At 41.8% G+C, this 24327-nt stretch overlaps 1 protein-coding gene across 1 annotated transcript; it reads left to right on the forward strand.

Annotated features, from left to right (window-relative positions):
- Positions 1–664: 664 nt before the first annotated feature.
- On the forward strand, positions 665–11500 carry si:ch73-52p7.1 (uncharacterized protein LOC100321084 homolog). Its single transcript, XM_050071211.1, has 2 exons — positions 665–700; positions 8244–11500. The coding sequence occupies exon 2, from the start codon at positions 8327–8329 to the stop codon at positions 9137–9139; it is 813 nt and encodes a 270-aa protein (XP_049927168.1). The 5' UTR covers positions 665–700; positions 8244–8326; the 3' UTR covers positions 9140–11500.
- The last annotated feature ends 12827 nt before the right edge of the window (positions 11501–24327 follow it).

Raw genomic sequence — 24327 nt, forward strand, 5'->3', positions numbered from 1 at the left:
AGTGAACATGACATATACACAAGCCGCGAATGAAGATCAACAAAAGTAAATAAAACAAAATAAAATAAAATAAAATAAAAAAGACAATCTTTAGATGTAAGTATGAACACACCTGTATGAATAACTATAAAGAGGACCCTCTGACAAAAACTTTTATCTCTGAACTGATGGGAATGTTATTACAGGGTGTCTATAGTGTCTTTAAAAGTATTAAAATGTTGATAAAACATGAACAGTTAAGACTCCTACAAATGTTTAAAAGTGTTAAACAAGTATTTTGCTGCAGGGACGATGGTCTTGTCATAGAATGGGTCCATCTGTGCAGTAGAGAGACGCAAATACTTTGATTGGTGCTACACAACCGGAGAAAACAGAAGCAAAAGTCTGTGGCATTTCCTTTTGCGTAAGAGGTAGAAAACCAACAGCTGACCAAACTAAACATGTGCAAGTTATTGTATGACAAATGAAATGCCTTTTAAAAATTGGTAGGGGTCTCTTTGGTTCAAGTCTGCTCAGAACAAACAGCCTATGTGTGTCTGCAGTACTTGAGGGTTGAACTCAGTCTGCACTTTATATGAGTTACAGCTTCCTCTGTGGGATACTTCCCCCTTCCTGACGTCAGCTGGATGTGTGATTTTTCTTCCCCGTCCCAGCCTCAGACTGACGCATTCACATATCAGCTCTTCAGCAGCAACGTGAGGTAAGTTTAACACCAGAAACCTGGGACACTAACTATCCGTAAACTAGCACTGATGGACTTTTAGTGAGCTTTAACAGCTGTTAAAATGTATGTTTGTGTTCTGCAGTCAGTCCGTAAGAAGAGCAGAAAGCCAAGCCGTGCTGTATATTCTCATATTACATTACATAGCTTGTGCATTCCTGTGTCTGTGTTATGTAATAGAAACATTCTCGCAAATCTATTCCGATGGAAAACTGTGAAATGTGTCACATGTTTAACACTGCAACTGCTTCTGATGCTGGATTGACAGCTGACACTTATTTCACTGTTAGGTGTCACTTGTCATCTTCTGATGTGTTTTGTCCTGAAGATAAATGAGACAGTGGCGGTTTAAAGAGGACAAACTTCACCCCTGATCCACAGAAATGATTATTTAGCCTGATGTTTGAGGTTTGAGTCACCCCAGTTCCAAGGCAGTGATTCATAGCTAAGCCAGAAATGTGGTCAAATGCTCATTCATTTTTATCTAAGTGGGCGGAAAGGCTTTACAGCGAGGACACAGAAAGAATGTACTCTTGACATAAGGAGGTGTGGAGTTCAAAATTTTCAGTCTGAGTGAAAAGCAAACAGTGGCACTCTAATTCTCCATTTTCATACATCTGCTGCAGGCTTGGCTGAGCAATTTGGTCGTGACAGTAAGACCAGTCTGTTGTGCATTATGTTGTCATTCACTGTGTTTTAAGGCTGGTTACATCTACCTGTCTGCCCTCTGCTCTCAGCATTAGTTGGCATAACAAGAAACCATCATTTTCATCATTGATAGCTGTTTAAAAAAAGAAAACTAGTCAAACTTCATCTTGGATTCTTTGTTCTTTTGCTTCATGTCCTCCCTCTTACATCAGCTGCTGCAATGTCAAGAATAATGTGTTCTGTAGGGTCGAGTGCATCTGCCAAGAATAGCTTGACTGAGTATGAGGAGACCATGATTAACATACTGTAGCGACGCCCACATTTCCCATCAGGCTGGACTGAGTAGTGTGCAGTTTGCTGTTTTCTGTTTCATAAGGCAAATGTCATTTTTTGTTATTGTCTGTAGTGTGTCTCTTTGGAACATGATGGTTTATGCTAGTTAATGTCAGTTTATAGTTTGCACCATTAGTAAATTGGCTATCACCTCAAAAAGACAGCTGTATGTCTGCTCTACTCCAATCTGAGCTATATCTGTTACACGTTGACTAAGGCCTTATTAAATAGGAATTGTGCAAATTTGCAGGAAAGCCCAGTCAGTCTTCTTTCAGCATTGGCAGTATAAAAACAAAATCGGGGAGTGCAGCGAAATGCCACCTGCCGAATTTTGTTCATACAGAATGCGCCTTTTTTGGGGCAATGGGGGGCGAAACTTTATTATATATAGTTATTATATATAGTTATTTTAAGGTACATTGTCACAATGTTTTTTCTCCTTAACCTAACGTACATAACTTTAACTTAATGTGATGACGTCATTCATGGGGCATTAATTTGTCTGATATCATATGAACTATAGTCTGGGGATACATTGGGGTTGGAGGACTTGTCATATTTTGCCTTCATCATTGGACTCAAATGCAGCTCACAAGCAAGTCACGGACTTTAAAGAGCCACCTTTCAGGCAGAAAGATAATTTTTCAGTGGAATATCCCTTTAATATGAAGACACAGTCCTTGTTGAGACTTTCCTCTCACAAAGAACAGCATCAGTCCTTTCATTTTCCGAAAAACAACATGTGTTTCTGCTGAAAAGACAGAGCTCTCTCGCAGCTGCTGTAATTATGACAGGAGCAAAGGAGGACCACGAGTGAGTGCTGTTTTGAAAACTGTGACCACCACCGCTCCTTGACCTTAACCATGAGTGTGTAATTGCAACCATGCTGACAAAGGTCCCCTGACCATAACAAAGTAGTAATTTCAACCCAAACATATTCTTTGCCTAACACTAACCAAACCCAAACCCAGAACATATTATTTTTCCAACACTGGCAGAATGTGTCGTTCCAGAGGACACGGACAAACAATGTAGTTTGTTGTTGGAGGACTTGTTGTACAAGGGAAGCAGAGTAGATGAAAAGAGATATCACTCTCAGGTCTGTACCGGTAATAAGCTACCCACGTTGCAATTAGCTTAACTTAACACACAGACTGGAATCAGGGGGAACAGCTGGCCTGGCTCTGTCTGAAGATGACAAAAACACCCTTCCAGTGCCTTTAAAGCTCACTAACAACGTGTGATATTTAATCTGTAGGAAAAAACAAAGAGAAGTTGTAGTTTTGCCAGGTGATCAGCGGAAAATTCAGGTAGCTGCTTCCAAGAAACACTCTGGCACATGACAATCAGGTGTCACATAAACCCTTTTTAAATAGGAATTGTGACAAGTAACAAAACATGTAGCTCAGCGTGTGACGTAAACAGTGACGTACTCCGAGGGAAGCTGCAGCTGGTCAGTCCTTCCGCGATTCTCTCATAAGTCGCCCCGTCCTTCACCGTTCCCGGCATTTGACGATTAATGGCCTCTTGTTTGTGAGGACAAGGAGGGCACGCAATTCCTTGTCTCCCCAGTTGCTCATCTTTACAGTGTCTGTCAGGTTTGTGTTTCCCTCTTGCTACTAGTACTAGCTGCTCCTTCCTGCTATCAGCTGTTTCCTGTTAGTCCACCACTGGTGGCTCGCACATGCGGCGTCATCAACAGCTCCTCCCACAAGTCATCAACAGCCCCTTCGTAGGGGAAGGCCGCCTCGTTCTTTTTACAAGGCGGAAAATTGGGCACCTCGGATCAACTCGGCAATCCGGCTCTGTGTGTCTAAGCGCTCGCAGCTTGCCAGCAAAACGGCCCAACATTCGCCGAAAATCTGGCAGTGTAAAAGGGGCTATAGTCCTGAACACCAGTTTCCTGGAGGACAGTCCTGTGTTTGTTTGACCCATCCTCCACCCCAACCTGCCTCTTCAGGCAGACTTTCCATCTTTACTCTCATTATGGCATTGGGCACTTGATTGCAGACTTCCCAATTACGTGTATACACGCGTTACCAGCTCATTATAAATTGTTAAGAATTTGGTGCATTACTTTTTGTAGGCATACGTATGAACCTTGCATGAGAGCAGCCTGCCAACCCATAAGACCATGTTTCTACCTCTGAATAGAAGAGGATACTTCATTAATCCCAGAGTTCAAATTCATTTTTTTTCACTTTGTTGTCATATACACACAGGCTGGAAATACACACACATGCACAAACAGGACCTATATATGCATTATATGGAGAGATGTCAGAGCGAGGGGGCTGCCCATGGACAGTCACTCCAAGCAGTTGGGTCTTTGGTGCTTGCTCAAGTGCAACTCAGCAGTGCCCAGAAGGTGAACTGGCGCCTTTCCAGCTACCAGTCCATGCTCCATATTTGGTCCAGACAGGGACCGGAACCAGCGACCCTCCAGTTCCCAAGCAAAGACCCTATGGTCTGAGCTGCCCCAACCCACAGCGGCACTTCCTAAATTAGTGCACCCACAAGTGGACAACAGAATACTTTGTATATGATGGTTAATGGTTGTTTTAAACATGTGGTTGATGTTGTAGAACAGTCACAGCTGCACCAAAACTACATGGTTCAGAGGAAAGAACATGGTTTGGCTTAAAATATACGTTTGTTACTATGGTAATGAAATGTATATCACATGACACACGTCAACATGCTCCTTACATTGACTTTTGGTTTCACACCAGACATCAGCACTAGTCCCTTGAATGAGAAGTTGTTAAGGGGACTTTCTTGCTCTTTACACAAGGTCACCTTACTTCCTTCTTTGCTCTCGTAATGATTACTACGGCCTCTAGATTTTGCCACCTGACACAAAACATAATTATGGGTCATACTTTCTGCTTGTTAAAACAAACAAGTGGTCATATTTTAGACAAGATCATGTAAGACATCAAAAAAAGTCTAGAAACTTCTCAAACTGTTCCTGCAGCATAATCCACCTTTCTGTAATAATTGATGGGCTTCATGGGATTTCTTAACACTACTAAAAAATATAGCATATTAACTTATTTAAGCACAGCTGACCACCTTCTCAAATTCAGATTTCTTTGTTGTCACTGTACAAACATAACAAAATTCAGGTGTACTCAAGGACCAGGCTCATATCTAAAAATAAGTAATAAAAAAGTCATAAAATAGTAATGAAAATAAACATTATACACATTTGTACATACACTACATACAATCGTTGCCAATGTATGCTGTTAAAACAGGATTAAAAAAGTGCTCATGCACATTATTGCACATAAAATAAGTCATAAGTCCTGCACATAACCCCGCCGTAATCCAGTATTCTGTGTTTAATAGCTGCTATTTCATCATTAAAAACATTTCTTCAGACCTACTGTGAGATATTTTCATTAGCAAGCAAGCAAACTCAGTGAAGTGAAGAACCCTAAACGCCCCTTTGAACTTCACTGACCCGCTGGTGTGTCCGTGAGTATAAACTCATGCTGTGCAGCCAAACAATGTTTAAACCCACAAAGCTGTTTGAAATTGGAGGCCCCAAAGTTTCCAAATACATCAGGGCGAATTTCGTGTATAAATGATGCATAAGCCACCAACAATATTTCCATTTCATCGAATGGTTTGAATAATATTTCTCCCAGGGTAAACATGATAGAGCTTCAATGAAGAGCTGAAACAAACACACACATAATACCTCTGATGCTGTCAGACAATGTGGAATAAGCTTTCAGCTTTAAGGCAAAATAAAAGGGGTGAGACTGGATGTTAAATATACTGTAGATGATAGTTCACTTATGTTTAATGTCACATGAGGCCAGAGGAAGAATGCAGTGGTCAACGCTCTTGTTCCTGCCCTGACGCTGTTGCCAAACCAGAAAATCTACCCAGACCTTTTGTAAAAGCCAAGATTTCAAAACAATGTTTTCCCTGGAATCTCAAAGCAATCTCCACAGTTATAATTTTCTAAGTGTGTGTGTGTGTGTGAGAGAAATTCAATGTGGGCTCCCAGTGCCAAACAATGTATCCTTAACTGTAGTACAGGAAGATCACACCCATCACAGACTGTTTCTTGTGTGTGTGTGCGCGCATGTGTGTGTGTGTGTGTGTGTGTGTGGCAGAGTTCTGATCCAAACCAGCTGTCGGTATGTCCACATCCCCTCTCTTCACGTCTTGGTAAGACAATACTTAATGGCTGAGAGACACACAGGGGAGCGACCTCGGAGCGTTTTACTCAAATATCCAGTTACGAGAATCTCCCGTACGAAAGTTGACCCACGCTGAAAGAGGGCTGGGTCTGTTTACACGACCCAAGCATTTTATTTTCATATAAACATTTCACTCGGGGATGCTGTCAGTTGGACTTTTGCCACAAAAATGTCACTGATATTATCTAGTGCAAATTGATTTTATTATGATGAGCAACAACCCACAGCAAAGTGGAGCAAGTTCACACCTGCTCCTCGGGGGTTCTTGTAAATCATTACGCAGAGACATGATGAAGAGGACAATTACATAACAACTGAGGACAATTACAACATAAAGTCACCCCTGGAATGCAGCGAACAGCAAAAGGAGAAATAATCAGATCTCTTACTTGAAGAAGAGTGTGTTTACAGGTGTTGTGGAGCACTACTGCATGTGTGAAAAGGTCATGTAAGGCCTTTAATGGCTCGAGAGGGAGCTGAGCAAAGTCAAGTTGCCGCAAGTGATGTCGCTTGAGTCAGCATTGGTTGGGGCTGAAGACTAAAAGTTTGAGAATAAAAAAGAAGTTTGGAGGTGTGGGGTCAGAAAGACGTAACCAGACCTCTGTAGCCTGCTCCTCATCTCTGCTTGTGGCTAGCAGCTCGAGGCTACATTAGCAACCCGGTCTCACTCAAAAGTTGTCGAAATTGGGTACTGGGTAGTGACTTTCCGCGTCAGACACTGATGAAAAAAGCCGTCTTTTAACTTCAGCATGATCCGTGGGAGGTTGGTTTTATAGTTTAACGGCGGTGTCAGGGGGAAACACAGCGGAACAAGAACGAAAGTAAAGGTGGCGAAAGTCCAAGTTGGGTGGATTGGAGGACTGGTGGATGGGTCCAACAAACATCGATCTTCACCGGGGAGAGCAGCGTTCGCATCCCTAAAAATTATAAAGCCAAACTCTGTTCTTTTTCCTAAACCCGACGTAGTGCCTTTATTTTGAAAGAGACTGTATGTAAACGTTAAATTTCCTGTGAAAACAGAAGTGTATTTTGAAAGAAGACAATGCATGTAACAGGCAGAACTTGACACGGCATCCCAGAACGTCAACAACAAATGCACCAGGGCACCTTTCACGGCGCTTTAAATGTCGATACGTGACGAGGTCGGAGTGAGAATGTGTTGCCTTTGGCTGTTACTACCATAAAGCTGTATTCACACCAAACCTGGCGTTGCCGCAAAGACGCAGCTCCTCCCATTCATCTGAATGTGGGTAGTGCGTCTAGGCTGTGGTGGTGGGGCCGCAGGGAGGATGGGAATCAGATTCAACTTTTATTGAAACACAACCCGACATCACACTGTGATGGCCAATCACGTAACTGCCGATGAGATCAGAAAGACCCCTGCAGTCAATGGGAACAAGTTACACAGTGTTCTTCTGTTGTTAAATATCATAGTGAGGAAAGGAAATGCGTATCAACAGCTTGTGTGTAGTCTACTATCTTACAAAGGAGAGCGCTCGCTTTGTTTCCATGTGTGTCTTTTGTGGCAGTAAAGATAATACAGTTACGATAATCAAAAGGGATTCTACAGATCTTTAAGCCAACAAAAACAAACTCATGGAAGACAAATACTCAGCTGCAGAGATGGAGAGATTGGCTTCCTCTCAACGCTGCACTCCCCCACAAATGGGGCATTGAAGTGACACTCCCTCACCGCAGCACAACCCTGTGGCTAATCGCTGCAACGCCAGATTTGGTGTGAATGCGCCTGAATCTCTGACTGAACTGTTGGTGGTCGAGTAGCATTGTGGGTAATGTAGGCACCAGGTTTAGACAAGGAAAAGAGTGCATGGAATTAAAAAAGCGATATCTCTGGTTCTGCTGCATCTATACTGATCCTTCCTTTTGAACTGTGAGTACAACAGTGTTACAGGAGTGCAATGCTGACATGTAAAACATATTTTCATTTAATAAAATACTATGTATAGTTAGTAGATTGAACTACACAGCTGGATATAAAGAGAGTAAGATCAGTTTCACCTCTGACACCAGCTACATTCAAATGTTACTTATTTATACCATTCTATTAATTTATATGGGACAGTGCTCATTAATCAGAATTCGCAACCACAAAAGTAATCTTAATGTGACCAGGGAAGGGGTCTGAGCATTTCCTCCACCACTCGTTGCCTTTGCACACAGGCCAAACTTTATATAAAATGAATGAAGTGTGCTGAAAGTTGGTTTGTATTCCTGAGTTTAAGGGTTTGATCACAGATGTAGAGTGTGTGTTTGTCTTTACTTATTTCCTCATGCTGAATATGTGCTTTTCTTTTCTACAGGCTCAGGTCTACGTACCTGAACACACACACATCCACACATGAACACCAATCAATATGCTTCCTGAGAATCTCCTCCAGCAGTGATGCCTGCCATCAGCCCTCCCAGCCCTCTCCTCTGCGTGCTGCTGTGTGTGTCGGTGGCTCTGCAGCGCTCTGACCTGCGCCTGGCGTATGTGACCCACAACAGCTTTTTATACTACTCCTGCAGCCAGGACCCGCAGCCCTGCAGCATCTCATCACTTGCAGACTGCAAATGCAAGGACATCCAGCTTTCCACGCTGCACCGCCCCCAGTCGCACTCGTCTCCCGTTTTCCGGATGAGACGTTTAACTGTTTGGTTCACGTCACCGTTAAACACGGCACGTCTGCTGAACAACTCAGAGGTGAGGCACCTCACCCTGATCCATTGTGGCGCTGGAGGATCCAAAGAGACACCTAATTTCAAGGAGGGACATTTTGCTGTGCAGCACCTGGAGAGGCTGACGGTGATGAACCTGGACCAGAGGCCGGTTCATCACTGTCCAGATGCAAACAGAGCCAAGAACACAGACTCAAACAGTGACCAAGACATAGATAACGGTGCTCATTTAGACACAAATAGATACAACAGGGATAGAGACACAAATCTGGACGTGATTGCAGACATAAAGAGGGATTCCTTGACTTTGTCCTCACCCCAGATCCAAGACATCTACCTGGGCCGAGAGCTGGGAGCAGCTTATCATGAACAGGCCAGACTGGGAATCATCCACAGCTCTGTGCTGGAGTGGGGAGCAGTGATCAAAGCCTACACAGTTCAGACACACATAGACAATGACGGCGTGCTGCCCTTCCCTGACCTCCACCTGCCTAAATTACCAGAGACATCTGTCATATATGTCAGCTTTGTGTACTGATATCAAGTTACTTTATGAGGAGGGAACAACAGGAGGAAGATGATCCAGTGTTCAGCATGGATGGATTAATGAATAAGCCTACTGGGCACAGGCTCAAAGGCCTTTGCCTTTGCCTGCAAAATGTGACTCAAATTAACACGTACTGACCAGCAAGCCTGAAATGACTACAGATAAACCACAAAGTGACACTACAAAGAGACACAAGGTGACTACAACGAGATGCAAATGAACTGCAAAGACACAGAAAATAACTACAAAAAGGGGCAAAACCAAAAGAGACACAAAATTACCTCAAAGAAACACAACAACTACAAAGAACACTAAACAACCACAGACACAGAATGACAAAAAAACACATACAATTACCTCATAGAGACACAAAGTGACTATAAATAGACACAAAAATACCCACAAAGAGACACAAATTACCCCAAAAAGTCCTAACACATTTACAAAGAGATGCAAAACAACATGCTCCTATGTAGGAGAGGTGTTCTGCATGTCTGTGCCAAAGGGCCCATTGTCTGATAACCCTCACATGGTGTATGACCTGCAAACAATCACTTTATTACTCAGCAGGAATTCTAAAGTTTGGAGTGAGAATATGGCGTATTTTTTGTTGCAGGCCTTCACCTCTAATTTACAACAACAATAATCTCTTAAAAGGGGATATAAGGTGATCATTAGTTCTAAGTTAGACTCATTAGTGCAGGGGTGTCAAACATGCGGCCCGGGGGCCAGAGCCGTCCTGCCAAAGGGTCCAATCTGACCCACTGAGTGACCTTGCACACCTAATTGTGAGGCACTTGTGAAGGCTAAGAGGTGCCAGGTTTCAGGAGCAAGTTAAACATTGAGTAACTTTCTTCATGTAAAATGCTGCTTCAGAGGCTTTTCCACCAGAACAGTTCTTTTCTTTCACTTTATTTTGGTGTGGTGATGTCAAGACTATTACAGAGGAGTGGAAATGTACAGAAAAATGCACATGTAATAACAGAAATATTGTTCAGTTCCATTTATTCTTTTGGAGACATCACGTGCTGTTTGTCATCTGTTTGGTAAATGGATTAGTGTTTTTAAAATGTACTTAAAATTTGGAGGTGTTTGTTATTTATAAGATATTATGCAATGGTTTTACTAGTGCGGCCCACCTGCGATCAAATCGGACTGTATGTGGCCTGTGAACTAAAATGAGTTTGACACCCCTGCATCAGTGAGTCTCTACAAGCTCATATTTGGGAGGAAAGAAAAACAAATCCACTCACTGATACAGTGCCAAGCAAAAGTTTGAGAAAATGGACTGAAAACTGTTTACATAGTATTTTTTAAGCCTGTTTTACAGGCAAAACTGCAGTATTTCTTAAGAAGTAGTCTCATGGTGAAATTCTCCAACTTTCTTGGATTGAAAACAAGAAGGAAATTAAATGCGTTGACTTTGGATAACTCCAAAGTAAACACCCATTTTTGCACTGACACATGAAACTAAATCAGATTTTTCTTGTGTAATGGCTTTAATCATAATTTACCCAAGTGGCCGAAAAACATTGCGCAGATGTTTATCAGCATGTTAGAACAGAAAATGTCAACTAATGAGAGACCCTCTGAGGGACTAGAGTAACCCGCCAACCCCCTCCAGCTGACACATCCCTGTTTCTTCATGCTGTCTGTCCTAAACTGATGGAGTTGTCCCCAAAATGAATAGAAACTGGTGATTGGGTGGCTCTGTTACCCAGCTGAGCATTTTATTCTTCTTCATCGCCTTATTTTTCCTCTCTATCACAAAGATAGAAAATGTGAGTTTCCGCCATGAAGTGCAGTCCCACATAAGCTCTGTAGTATTTTCAGCTTTTCGTGATGAGTCACTTGCCATGTGTTTGTATTTTCTTGTGAGCCTAAATGTTGTGACCAGAGGGAGATGAGCGGATTGGGACTTGAATTCCTCCCCAGCTCTATTTTGGCATTTCTACAGCTGACCTCTGACCCCTGGACCCTGTGTAAAAAGCAGCAGAGGCCTTCTCCTCTGGGATCAATGAATCATGAATCATTTTGTGTGTGACAGGAGGGATTTTCCAAATAAATGTGAAATGCATGTTTGCTTCCATTTTGACCACAAGATGGCAGCAGATACATTTTAGTCAAAGCGGGAGCAGCAAACAGTGCTGAGAGAGAGGACTGAACTGAAGGACAGCATGAGGGGTAAATGTGTTGCTGTTTTTTGCCTTGTTGTTTTTGAAGACAACACCTGAAGAATCCCTTAAATTCAACAAATGTGTCATGAGGCATTTCAGCACTTTAAAAAGCTTGTGAGGAATATTATTTTCAGGATAGAGGTGCAATATTAAGAGTTAATAAAATATGGCCTGATATTTATTAACTGTGTCATCTGCTTGTATTTGTTTAAAACAAAAACAAAAATGGATGATTTGCTCATCGCTCATGGCTTGTGTATTTAAAATCATCATAGATACTGTCCAAAATGACCAACAAGAGCCAGAGACATAATTTAAAAAGGAAAACATATCTTACATATTTGTCCATATGATGATTTTTTTTATTATTTTAGTATTTGTACATACGTGTGTATGAAAAAAGACAGTAAGGATTTATAAAGTTGTGAAACTGTGCAGGTTAGAAGCCAAAATTGCTTATAGAGAAACAGCTCCCCTATTAAATAAAAAAAATAATAACAGAAAAACAAGCAGCTTGATCAAAGTTTCCTGAGCCCTGTACCCTCGTATGAGGTCATCACATTTTGGGTTTGCTTGACCTTATACTTCATTCTACTTAACTAAGACCTGTTGTCCTCGTTTGTGGACACTTCTTTGCTCCATCTAGTGGTAGTAAGACCACAATACACTAATCCATGTAAAAACAAGATGGCAGCCATCTCTGCTAAGTCAGTCTGCAGCTGATCCCGACACAAAAGTGACACCTGATCACATTTTATGATTGAAACTTGTTTATTTATCATTAATTATGTTTATAGTTCAATACGGCAACACATTTGACCAATTTTAGAGTCACAAGATAAGACGCTGTTAATTAGGAAGTCCTTTTTGAGGACATTGGGACTTTATTGTCATTAATAATGTTTAGTTTATTATACTTATTGGGTCCTACTGTTCTCATATAGCTAGGAGAAATTAAAAATGCATACCAAACAAAAGTTCAGGTCTCAGTGGGATATACACATTTTAAAAAGTTTATATGCACAAACTGAGATGAATTACAAAGGAATCAATTAGGTGGCACATTAATCTAATATTGTAGACATACAAACCGTATCTTATTATGGATTTAGTGTGACAATATGAGGTATACATGATTTGCATAGGTCTGTAGGAGAGTCTGAAGCATTTTTAACTCTTTATTTATTCTTTGTGGATATTTGTTTTACATCACTGATTACTGTGAGGTGCAGGTTTGTCAATTTGAAAATGACTGCAGTCCTGTTTAAAGATGCTGCATGGGCTACATGTGTGCGCGTGCACGCCCTGCGCGCGTGTGCCGTGTTGACACCTGCTAGTGAGCCGCTTATTTGCATGACAAACGTGCGGCCCATCTTGTTAAGCGCCCCGTGAATGCAAACTGATGTCGCCTGTTGATCCTGCACCTGAGAGGTCAGCACCCACCCGACACACACCGGGGGCAATTACCGGAGAAATCACCGGCAGCGGTGGTGGATGGTGAGGCAGCCGGGCTGCGCTCTCAGAGCCGGCCGCTTCTCTTATGGAAATCAAACCTAAAAGGTTGGTGTGAACCGTGACCTCCACTTGGGATAATCTGAAGACAAACTACCGCCTGTAAAAACAAATCAATTACATGTTGAGGCTCGTGATGTATCGCGCACTCTGAATGCGCACTGTAAATATTTATGTCAGTCTAAAAAGGTGGACAGGCCGAGACTAAATCGGATTGATTTTAGGTGGGCTCTCCCTCCTCTGCACCCCTCCAAGTGAGTCTTTAACCACGCTGCCGCCGTCTCCTCACCGGCAGTTTAGCAGTAAAACATTTTTATAATCAGACGTTATTGTTCGCCGCCTCCTTGTGGGAGATGCGCCCATGTTCATTTTTTAAAAGGGCAAATCAGCCATAATTCAGTTTATAAACTGCAGCGCGCAGGGGAGAAATGCCTGGATGAATATTCATTAGAGCCCGCCTGAACTGCCACGCTCGGTGATTCATTGGGCATATGTAAATATCACTCACTTTAATTGCCCCTAAACTGACTCAACATAATGTTGTCATTAGCAAATTATTACTTATTTGTGATACTAATGGTACGGTATGGCGCGCGGTGCTGAGGCTCCACATATATGATTGCAATTACAGCTCTTTTTATTCACTGCGGAGCATGATGGATCTGTGTGTGTGTGTGTGTGTGTGTGTGTGTGTGTGTGTGTGTGTGTGTGTGTGTGTGTGTGCGCGCGCGCGTGTGTGCGTATGTGCGGCTAAGGTGCCAACAATTAATTCCATTGACACATGCACGGACGACTTGAGTCGATCCAGTCATTAGACACAAACACAACACATGCACATCACATACAAACTGAGCTCAGGACGCTTTTATGGACAATTTAATGCATTTTGTTTTAATGTATCTTCATCATCTGGACTGACTTTATTCCTCCCCTTAAATTTCTCCAGCCTAAATTTAGTTTCTCAGAGGCCTGCAGTTATTTCACTATAAGTAGTTCAATAAAATTAATAAAAGAAATGAAGTCAGCTTATTTTCTTTGTAATAGAAATGTATTTGTGCAGAGCCTATATGCCACGATAAACACAAAACATTCTGCTGGATGAGAATGAATAGGCAATTTTGCATAATTATATAAAGTAGTAGAAAAATAAACAGTGTGCAAAAACAAAGACAATCAGCATCTTTTTTTTCTTCATAAATGACCACGAATAAAAGCACAGATTTTAAATAATAATCTAAATTATTCAGAAACTGATGTTTAACTGAAGTCCTTTAAAAGTGCAGTTCAATTAAATTTAACTGGAATCTGCATTAAAAAAATCCCTTGTGAATGAAACTGCTTTAATAGAGGAACAATCAACATTTTGATCATGCACAGAGAATTATTTTATCTTTTGATATTTGCAGTTCGGTATATATCCTAAATGTTGGCTTGCCAGTGTTGCTGAGGGAGTTTCAGGGTACAGCTGGACAGAGTAAAATCACAAATGTCACTAAAAACACATAAGAAAAAAGAGATTTTTCCCCTTATCTTGCAAATAATGAGCTGAAATGAGCATATTTAAATATAAAGAAGGAAAAGTTTACCAAAATTCATGGACACAATCCTAAATATGCTGCTGTCCCAAAATGTTTGTCTTAAATCTCCCTAAAGTGGCTCATTTTATGTAAATCTGAGGACAAACAATCAGGGATTAATGATACTTTGTGGATTTACAGTTGTGAGATTTATTTATTCAAACACAAAGAAAGTTTCCTTCCTGAAAACAAAGCTCGGCATCAGATTTCCGACGTTTACCTAAATCCTCCGACTCCATGACTCACCCTGAAACCAGAGGCTGTCGCGTTTTTTTTTTTTAAACAAACTGCTGCTGTATTTTTTTATTTTATTTTTTTTTAAAGAAAAAATCCCTCCCTCCTTGTCACAGTCTGCACAACACGACCCGGCGTGGAGTTGTTTTATAGAGGCAGCAGCAGTTTGGAACAACAACCATGACAAAACAGGCCCACAAAACAGAGGGAGAGAGAGGAGGACAGGCAGAGACAAATAATGATGTGTGTGTGCCTGTGTGTGAGTGTGTGTGTGTGCACGTGGGCATGTGCGCGTATGTGTACATCTGTGAGAGAGTGTGAGGGACCTAATAAAGTAATGTGATGGATGATCTCCTTTCTCCCAGAGGGACCAGCACCATGTAAATTGGCCCACACAATGCATTATGGATAAGGCAGTTGAGATTATAGCTTGTTAATGTGTCCCTCCCTCGTCCCCTCCCTCTCCTCTCTCCCCTCTCTTCTTGCATCTCTCTCTGTCTCCGGCTCTCTCTCTCTCCGTCCCTCTGCTTCGGCTCAGGCAGTGACATGGTCACCTCATTGTCGGGGCGCGTGGGTCTTTTAGGTGCAGATGGAGAGGAGCTGTGCTGCAGCGATCTGCCAGCCTTAGTGGAGTAAGTTTGTGTATCGCTCGGTGTGTATGCTTATTTTAATGACATTGTGGGGACTGAGACGTTTTCACAGAGTCGTGAGGACTCACTGTCCTTGTGGGGACACAAGCGGGTAAACTGTTAAATTTAAGGTTAAGATTTGGTGTGGTTTATAATGCAGTGTCCCTGTAAGTGACAAAAACAAGTTATTGTGTGTGTGAGACAGCGAGCCAGCAACCAGGCAGCCAGCAGAGACAGCCCGTCGGCAGGGGCCAGGGCTGTGGACATATGTCTCCTCCCTCCCTCACCCGCCACACAACCCCCCCTTAGTCCTCCTAAGAGGGTGCCAACCCCCCGCAACCTCCCTCCGTCCCCCTTTAACTCCCCCATCCTCCCACACGACCCCCCTCCTCCCTCCACCTTGCAGGCCTGTCCAGGGACCTGTCAGGCCATCTGTTGAAGCAGGACCAGAGGAGGAAATGCTACTGTAGCATGGCTATGTGGCTAGCCTGGCTGTCACTAACCAGCATGTGTGTGTGTGTGTGTGTGTGTGTGTGTGTGTGTGTGTGTGTGTGTGTGTGTGTGTTGCAGGGCGTGTATCAGGGCATCCCAGGGTGAATGTTCCCGGGCATATTTGTCCAACAAAAACTAATTGTCGTGTGTTTTTGGGGGACTTTCATCATCAACGCTTGGTCGTAAAGGACCATACCATTAAAAACTGAGCCTATATAAGTTATTCATGAGAAAACAGCTCATTATTTCTCTCTTATTTCTGAAAAACTTAATTTATAAGCAATTAAACACCAACCGAAATTAACTGCAGTCAGATGTAAAATGTAGCTCCTTTCACGCACTCCCGTCGTTACGTTAATCTGACGGCAGTTTAACATGTCTGAATAAGCAAGTCTGAAGAATTGACTGTCGTCGGATTAACATAAAGCTGTGGCAGCACAAGGTTAAACATGCACACACAGAGAGATCAAATATGTGACTTGTACTGTCTTCTAAGATCACCGTAATAAATGTATAATCTCAATCATCTCATATGCACAGACTCAGTTTCACAACATAGGACACATTGTTGAGAAGATTGATCCTCTCGTATCAGATTAGTCTCAGTCAGCAGTGTCAGTGTTTCCCTGAGGTTGACTGCTTCGGCCTGGCGGAGGGGCCGGTGGAGGGAGGGGGAACCCAACTAAACATCCGTTCTGCCACCTGCTGCCAGACCAAATTCTGTTCTCAAATTTAACACTTTATAATTTCCTACAATATTTAACAGTTAACCAACTTCTCCAAATATTTATCAGTTACTTTTCCAAATTCACACAAACCACTCTACACATTGGCATAAATTAGACCCACTGCACAGCACTCATTTAGAAAAGAAGATATCACTTTTAAAGCTAGTTTGCCTGTTACTCCTGTTATGTCCGTCTTCCAGGGGTGAAGAACACCAATTGCAAATGCCAGAAGTTGAGTTTTCATTGACGCAGAGAACAGTAATGGCAAAACAGCATCGCTAACAGCATAACATCCTTCAAATCCCATCTCAAAACTCACCTGTTCAAGCTGACTTATGCACTTTAACCCTGACTGTACAGTTTGCACCCCCCCACGATTTAACAATCTTACTAGCCATGTTTCCATCAGCCTGTTTAGATGTGATACTTCTAGATGAGAAGTATCGCATCGGAAAATTATGATGGAAACATCAAAATTCAAATTAAAATCCCCTGATTCGCACAAACTAAAATACGCTCGCTTTAGCCGGGTTTTGGTTGATCTGAAAAAATGATGGAAACAGTTATGTTCGAATTAAGTCTGACGTAGCGCACCTCTCTCCATGGTGATATCCACACTCCGGGTCGGGAAGGCGGTAATGCATTTACAAGCTGGTTGCCAACCGCCAGAAAATGTAAAAGAAGAAGAATGCGAGACTTGTTTTGTTTCCAGTTCTGCGGAAAACTCGCGCAGGTTCGTAGTTTTCACCAAAGTCCGTACATTTAATGGAAACACACAGGATTCGTATTTCTTTTAATACGCATTTCCCAATGATTCAAATCACTTTTGGATGGAAACATAGCTACTGTTTCCATCACAGTGTGTGCACAACTCACGGCTCTTGTTCTGTATGTTATTTTTTACTCTGTAAGGTGACCTTGGGTGTTTTGAAAGGCACCTTTTAAAGTGCATTATTATCTGTTATAACAGAAGACACTGAATCCATCAGCATGTTAGCATGTTGTTCACTACCTAGCTTGTTTGTAACCAGTAGCCTACTGACAATGTCATCTTCACGTCACCTGTTCAACTGACCTTAAGAGTTTAGATAACAGACATTCAACTTTCTTGCTGTTATTACAGACATGTGAACTAACCATAGACACTTACCTTGTTCATGGACTCATGAGCTGTTGCAGAAAAAATAAAGGGGAAACGCTGTAGTAGTTATCTGGCGTTACTTTTGGCATTAACAAAAAAAGATTTCTTGGCCTGGCAGGGGTTTCCATAGCCTGGGTCCAGACCTTTGAATCTGCCCACTCCACTGAGTTTTAGCTGACTGGTTCTCCTGGTATCGAAGCATAAAACAGTGATTTCTTGGTTAAAATAGAAAGCGACCAATAAGCGCTGCAGGGGGATTTGATTAGCCAGTTAGCACCATGGGTAGAGCTAATGCTGTTGTCGATCGGTGCGCTGGAACCATTGAGGAGTAACAACAACAATGGCCACTGTGGCCACTATAAACTCACCTAAATATTGTTTGAACAAACAACAAGAGAAAATATGTGCAAAATATGTGATTTTTTTCGAAGGCCTCCCAAAAAAGTGTTAGTGGGCATGTGTTTGGGGGTTGAGCTGGGCAATTTAGGCACTGCCTCTCTGTCTATGGGAAGATCCACCACTGTGGTTTTCTAAAGCGTTTTGTTCAGGTTGATTTTCATGCTACTGTCAGTTTGTTTTTTTACTTTGATCCAATACTAAAATCAGTTTGCAGAGACCTGAAAGTTGCTTGTGCTTGACAATTTCTTCCAACGAACATTCGTCATCTTCTCATTTTTTCTGTTTGTTTCTACATTTAAGGAGCAAAAGAGTGACTTGCTGAAAAATTAGCCAAACATGGGCACTGTGAAAAGAACAATGTGAATTTGTGATCACTTGCATCAACAAAGTTTTTGTACAGCAGCCAGCTCTCCAACCTGAGATGCTGAAGCTTCCTGTACACACTAAAAATGTGTTTTTACAGTGATGGACCACCTTTCCCAGCTGTAGCTTAAAAGACGAAACTATCGACTTAGCAAAGAGCCGATCTTAAAACGTGTGTCACGCTTTGGTAAATGGTCAGCAGGGATGTAAAAGCATATGCAACTTGCACTCAACTGGCCAACAACGTTCAGAACCAGCTGTATGGTCCTTTAAGCGGTCTAATAAACAAGTGTACAGGAACCAGCAGGAAAATGGCTGAATGATCCCACTGAGAGCTCAACACCTGCACACACTCAGCCCAGCGAAACAGCTGCTGTGATGCGTCACGATGTTTCAGAGATCTGCTCTTTGTGTGACATGAGTAATCTGTAGGGAACACAAACCTGATCAGTCTGAATGTTCTTGTACTGGGACATTTAAGCATAGCTGCTGTATGAAACAGACTCCATCCATTTCCAGATGTTTGGATGTTTTTTATCTATCAAGAACGTGGAAAAACTTTTTCATGCATCACCCTGCATTTATATTTCTGTAGTTAATCAACTCAAAAGTTGTAAAAATCAAATACTAAAAGACTAACACACTAAAGTTGCAACAATTATTCTTATTATTGATTAATCTGTAATAATGTTCCATCTGTAAAATAATGAAAAACGTCTTCAAATTGTTTGTCTTCTGTCCAAAATTCAAAGCCATTGTTTGTATTATGTTTGGCATTTTTTTGCTTGAACATTTACTTAAAACTGATCTGTCAATTGACTAATCAATAATTAATTAACGCTTTCAGCACCACACAAGTGCCGACCACGCTGATGAAGCAGGGCTGAGTCTCTACAACCGTAAAATGGGTTATAATGGGGGTTTGAATCATGTAGCGTGTTCCCGGCTCGGTGCGTCTTATTTGGGCAATCAAGACTAAGCCAAGTGAGATTAGCAAATTCTGGTGTGTGTGTGTGTGTGTGTGTGTGTGTGTGTGTGTGTGTGTGTGCTGGCTGGACCCTCCGCGGCTGTGTGTGGGTGGTTGCCTCCACCCATTAGAACGGGTCATCTCTCTCTCATGGAGAGTTTTCACGGCTGTGGAGCGGATTAGGAGCAGGGAGAGAGGAGGAGGAGGAGGAGGAGAGACAGGAGGAGAGATTATTGGGCAGGCTGGAGGGAGGAAGGAGAGAATGACCCAAAAAAAAAGAGAGCATTAGCATCTACACTTCAGCGTTTGTTTGTGGTATGTAGCTGACACTCATCCGGAGTGCCTGGGTTTACAGCGAGTACAAATGGAGGAACAAGCGAATGCTGGCATCTCATCACAAGTGGGCTTTTGACGAAGAAGAGAGGAGGTCTGAGGAGCAGGGAGAGGAGTATGTCGGGTTAAACACAGACTATCCTAACACATTTATAATCACATATTTATAGCACAGCACTTTAAAAGAGAGAAAATCAGATTGTTTCCATCCAACTGTCCGGTTGTATACATTACCACACACTTGAATCATGGGTGATTTTTGAGAAGGTCTACTTTTCTATGAGTCTTTTTCCCTGCATAGTATACCTTTAGCAGGCAGCATGCTCTAGTTGGAAGCATTTACAAGTCAATATTGCACATAACTTGAATGTAATTGAAAGTATAACTAAATCTTGACATTGCATGGTGAGCTGTGAACCAGGTCAGAGATGCCACAAAATTCGGTTTCAATCAGACACCAAGTGGTACAGGCCCAGAATCACCAACATCAACAGAGATTTATTATCAAAACCTGGTGATGTACCGTCATGGAGGGGACAGTGATGTGTCAGGATTTTCATGATTTATGAGGTGAATGGAGCATTAATGCTTCTGGATACATTGTCACCACCATTAGCCAAACATCAACTCTTTTATTTTTACTTCCTGTTAAACTGTCAGTGACTTATAACATGCATGTTTAAACACAAGAGCATTTATAAAGTAAATTATAAATGTTTATTGAATGTCTTCTTCCAACAAACATGGTGATAGAAGATCACTGAAAAGAGGTGTCATGTGCCCAGAATGTGACGTCAGTGTAGATACTCAAAGCAAGACTTAGTATCATTACAATCAGTGATTTAGGTATTGATAATGCATTCTGGTTTAGTTCACCAACAGTACACCCGTATCAAGTCAGTTTCAGGTCTATGGTTGACCTTTCAGTTGGATCAATTGGATCAAGTACAACAATTTACTTACTGACTAACATCACTGACAATGCAAGTTATATGTATTTACATGATAAATAACTGTATTTCTATCATTACAACACATTTCAACGTGCCATCTGATACCCGCAGGTATTGTGAAATGGTGCAGTCCATCTGACAGCAGCGGAGAACTCATAAGTCAGAATGTCTCACCAAAAATCGGGAGCTCCTAAAAGAAAAGCCAGGGTACAGTGAGCAGAAGAAAATGAAAGGAGCAGAGAGGCTACTGACAAATGTCTGGCAAAAAAAAGTTAAGGAGCAGCAGGTGTGACAGGTGGAGCTGAAGGTGAGAAATGAGGCAGAGTCATTTTTTAGTAAGAAACCTGCTGTATCGGCTCAGTGTTAAAGCTACAGTGAAGACACAGGTATCATATTAAACTAGAGGACCTAAGGCATCCATTTGTTCCAACTATGTTATGCTATCTTGTTGGAAAGGGGGTCAAGTAATGCTCCAAAGTTACGCTAAATTTTTGCAAGGGAAAAGGAACATTGCATTATATTATTTTCAGGGCAATCGTCCCACCTCAAAACATCAAAATGTAGATGTATTATTTATAAGTTTAGGACATAAGTTACATAAGTAACCACCCTAACTGTTCGGATCATCTTCCAAATCTTTTAAAACGTTTTCAGGTTGTAATACATGATCATTTTGTCGCAGCTGATGAACTTATAATTTCAAAAATAGTGTGGTCTAGTCTAATGCACCTAATATCTGAGTGTGTTGCAGTAGTAATGTGAAGCCAACTTTCCTCAGCACCCTTCCTCAGTGTGTGAGATGCATCAGAAAACTGTCAACAAGCCACATCTCAGTCACTGTAAAAAACAAAACGGACTGCCTGAAAGTGTCATCATGTCCCGTCTCATATTCATAATGAATTGCTGCTTTGATAGTCAGAGCTGCCTTTAACGAGAAAATATGAACTTTCTTTATGGAGTGTTTACTTCACATCTTAGTGGGTTTCTGAATGGAGCCTGAAGGTGATTAAGACTTAAAGTGAACCAAACATTAAACCAGACAAAGTTTCTCATTTACAATTAGAGTTTCTTAACTGCTGTTTCTCCCATTCACACACACACACAAACAAACACACACACACACACACACACACACACACACACACAAGGAGCACCAGCCGCCAGTTGGTCTTAAAGAGGCAAATTCCTCCGCAGCATTTTCTCAACATCGTAAAGCGTCTGCCGTTAAAGCGATGTTTTTTCAATCCGTCTGCTCTCCCTGACATTTCCAGATAACGTTGGCGTTAGGTTGATTTGGGGGAATTTGCACACCATATGCTGCTGTGTCAAACACCTTCATTTAAGCGGGCTATGGCTCTGCATTCCCTAATAGCAGCATCATTGGAGCTTGTTTATCTAATGCGCCTGTTAATGTTATTTATTGAGAGTCTGCCCGCTATCCAGTTCCTCCATGCATGCTAAGGAGACAGACATAAGATATGCAAATGCTAACGTCGGCCCAACTTCACGGCAGTAAAACAGAGCATTTGCATTTGATGTAGCACATAATAAACTGGTTATTAGCATTTTAAATGCGTCAAACAAACTTGAAAAATGTGGCCTGTGCTGGTGTGGTTTTTATTATTGCAGTCAAAACACACATACACACGCCACACGTGCCTTCAAACACGTACAGAAAAAGTGTGCACGAGCAGACACATAAATATAAATGTGCTGCACACAGGAGCAAACTGGTGTCACAAGGCAAGGCGTCACAGGACAGATGATGTGTTTGATGAAGTTGCTTCTCTGTCTCCTTCTCTCTCGTGCCATAAAGTTTCTCTCAGAGCATTAAAATATGCAGACGATTCATTTCGGCGACCATTCATCCTTTAGGCCCCAGAGAGGGAGTTCTGGTTTTAGCTTTGACGAGCAGCGACGATGAACAACCTGACTTAACAGCGAACTACTGTTGTCCCTGTGCCACAACGCCGCTGCTGATTCATTAGTGGGGCTCGATTCGGAGGAGTGACGACCTTTGAAACACAAGGTCAAACCCTGAAACACTGATTTCAGACCTGATTGAATCAAAGAAGTCAAAGATCATTTTTAAAACATTTGATTTTTATAGTCAAGTCAGTTTTATTTATACAGCCTGTTTGCCTCAGGGGTCTTTACAATCTGTACAGCATACAACACCCTCTATCTGTAAACAAATAAGTGAAAAAAACACCTTTAAACTCCCAAAATGGAGGAAACATGAAAACAGCATTGATCAACATAATAAATTACAGTATGGACGTTCAGGATGACAAACTTACAGATAGACTGTACAGTGCCCACTAGCTCTGAATTATGCATTCACATGCACGATATGGCTGCCGCACATCGACAGCGTTTCTTAGGACAGTTGGTGTTGTGCAACCTGAGAAATGAGAGCGAATGAACGGTGTGGAAACCTCAGACTGAGCGAGCACGCAGCGCAGGAGGAGAGCTGTCTGAATTGGTTTTTCATTAGCAGTTAATGATGTGATAATCTCTCTGACAGTAACCAGGTCGTACACCCTGCAGGCTGCAATACTGCGCTAATGGAGTGTGTGTGCATCTTCCTATGTGTGTGTCTGCTTTCACACATACAGTGTTTGTGGTGATGGAGACGTATTTGAGATGTTTTACTGTTTAACTGTTCAAAACCTAATTATGTTCACTATGTTAATTATGTTTTTTTTTTTTTGAAAAAGACTATTATGTGCTACTTTTCTGGAGGGAGGGAGATTCTGAACATGAGTAGAAAAATAAATATAAATGTTCTTAACAGACGTTTTTTTAACAAAAAAAACAAACACCTTAACTCATATCAGTGAGTAAAGTGATGCCTTAAAACACACTGCACCTGTCATCACTACTGAAAATATCCTTAATTTCTGCAGTACCTCCAGAAACAGTATGTGCACAACCTTCTGAGATTAATGTTCTTGAATCCATGGTCCATTCAATTGGTTGGGGATTTGAATGGGTTACATAAAAGTAGCAGTACCATACTGCAGAATTACTGATGCTTACAGATGATTACTGATGCATTCATGTGTACATCACTTTAATGTTGCAGCTGGTGAATGTGGAGCTGATTTTAAATTAACCATACATACTTTACACATATTATTCTATGTTAAATAGTGTTGGGTAGCTTGTGAATTTCCCCCTGTAGATCAAAACGGTCTTATTGATGTTATACCATACTGTACTGTATGTGGATCCAGCATGTTCTCACTCCCACCTCGTCACCTTGCCGCTTTGTCTATGATTTCAGCATCAGATATTGATGTACAGAGGCACCTGTCACGACGTTCCGATACACAGTGAGCAGCGGCTGTTTCTGATGCTGCCGGCCACAACCGAACTCGTCAAATACTGCTGCTTTGTCAGGGGACGTTGACATCAGACACCAACACCCCAAGACACTCTTTGTGCTGATATGATACGCACCAAGCGGCGGCTATTTCTTACACCAAGGGCATAAAGATAGAGAAAGTCCATATAGGTCAGGTGGGAGGGGAGGTGGATTGGACAAACAGACAATGGACTTTCACCAGGGAGCCTGTTTGAAACCAAAAGTCAGTGGAGTTATTTTAATAACAACGTAGTATGCAAGGATTCTTTTTTTAATTTAACCTTTATTTAATCATCTGTGAATG

This window comes from Epinephelus moara, chromosome 19 (assembly GCF_006386435.1).
Source record: "Epinephelus moara isolate mb chromosome 19, YSFRI_EMoa_1.0, whole genome shotgun sequence".
In the NCBI taxonomy this organism is placed as follows: domain Eukaryota; kingdom Metazoa; phylum Chordata; class Actinopteri; order Perciformes; family Serranidae; genus Epinephelus; species Epinephelus moara.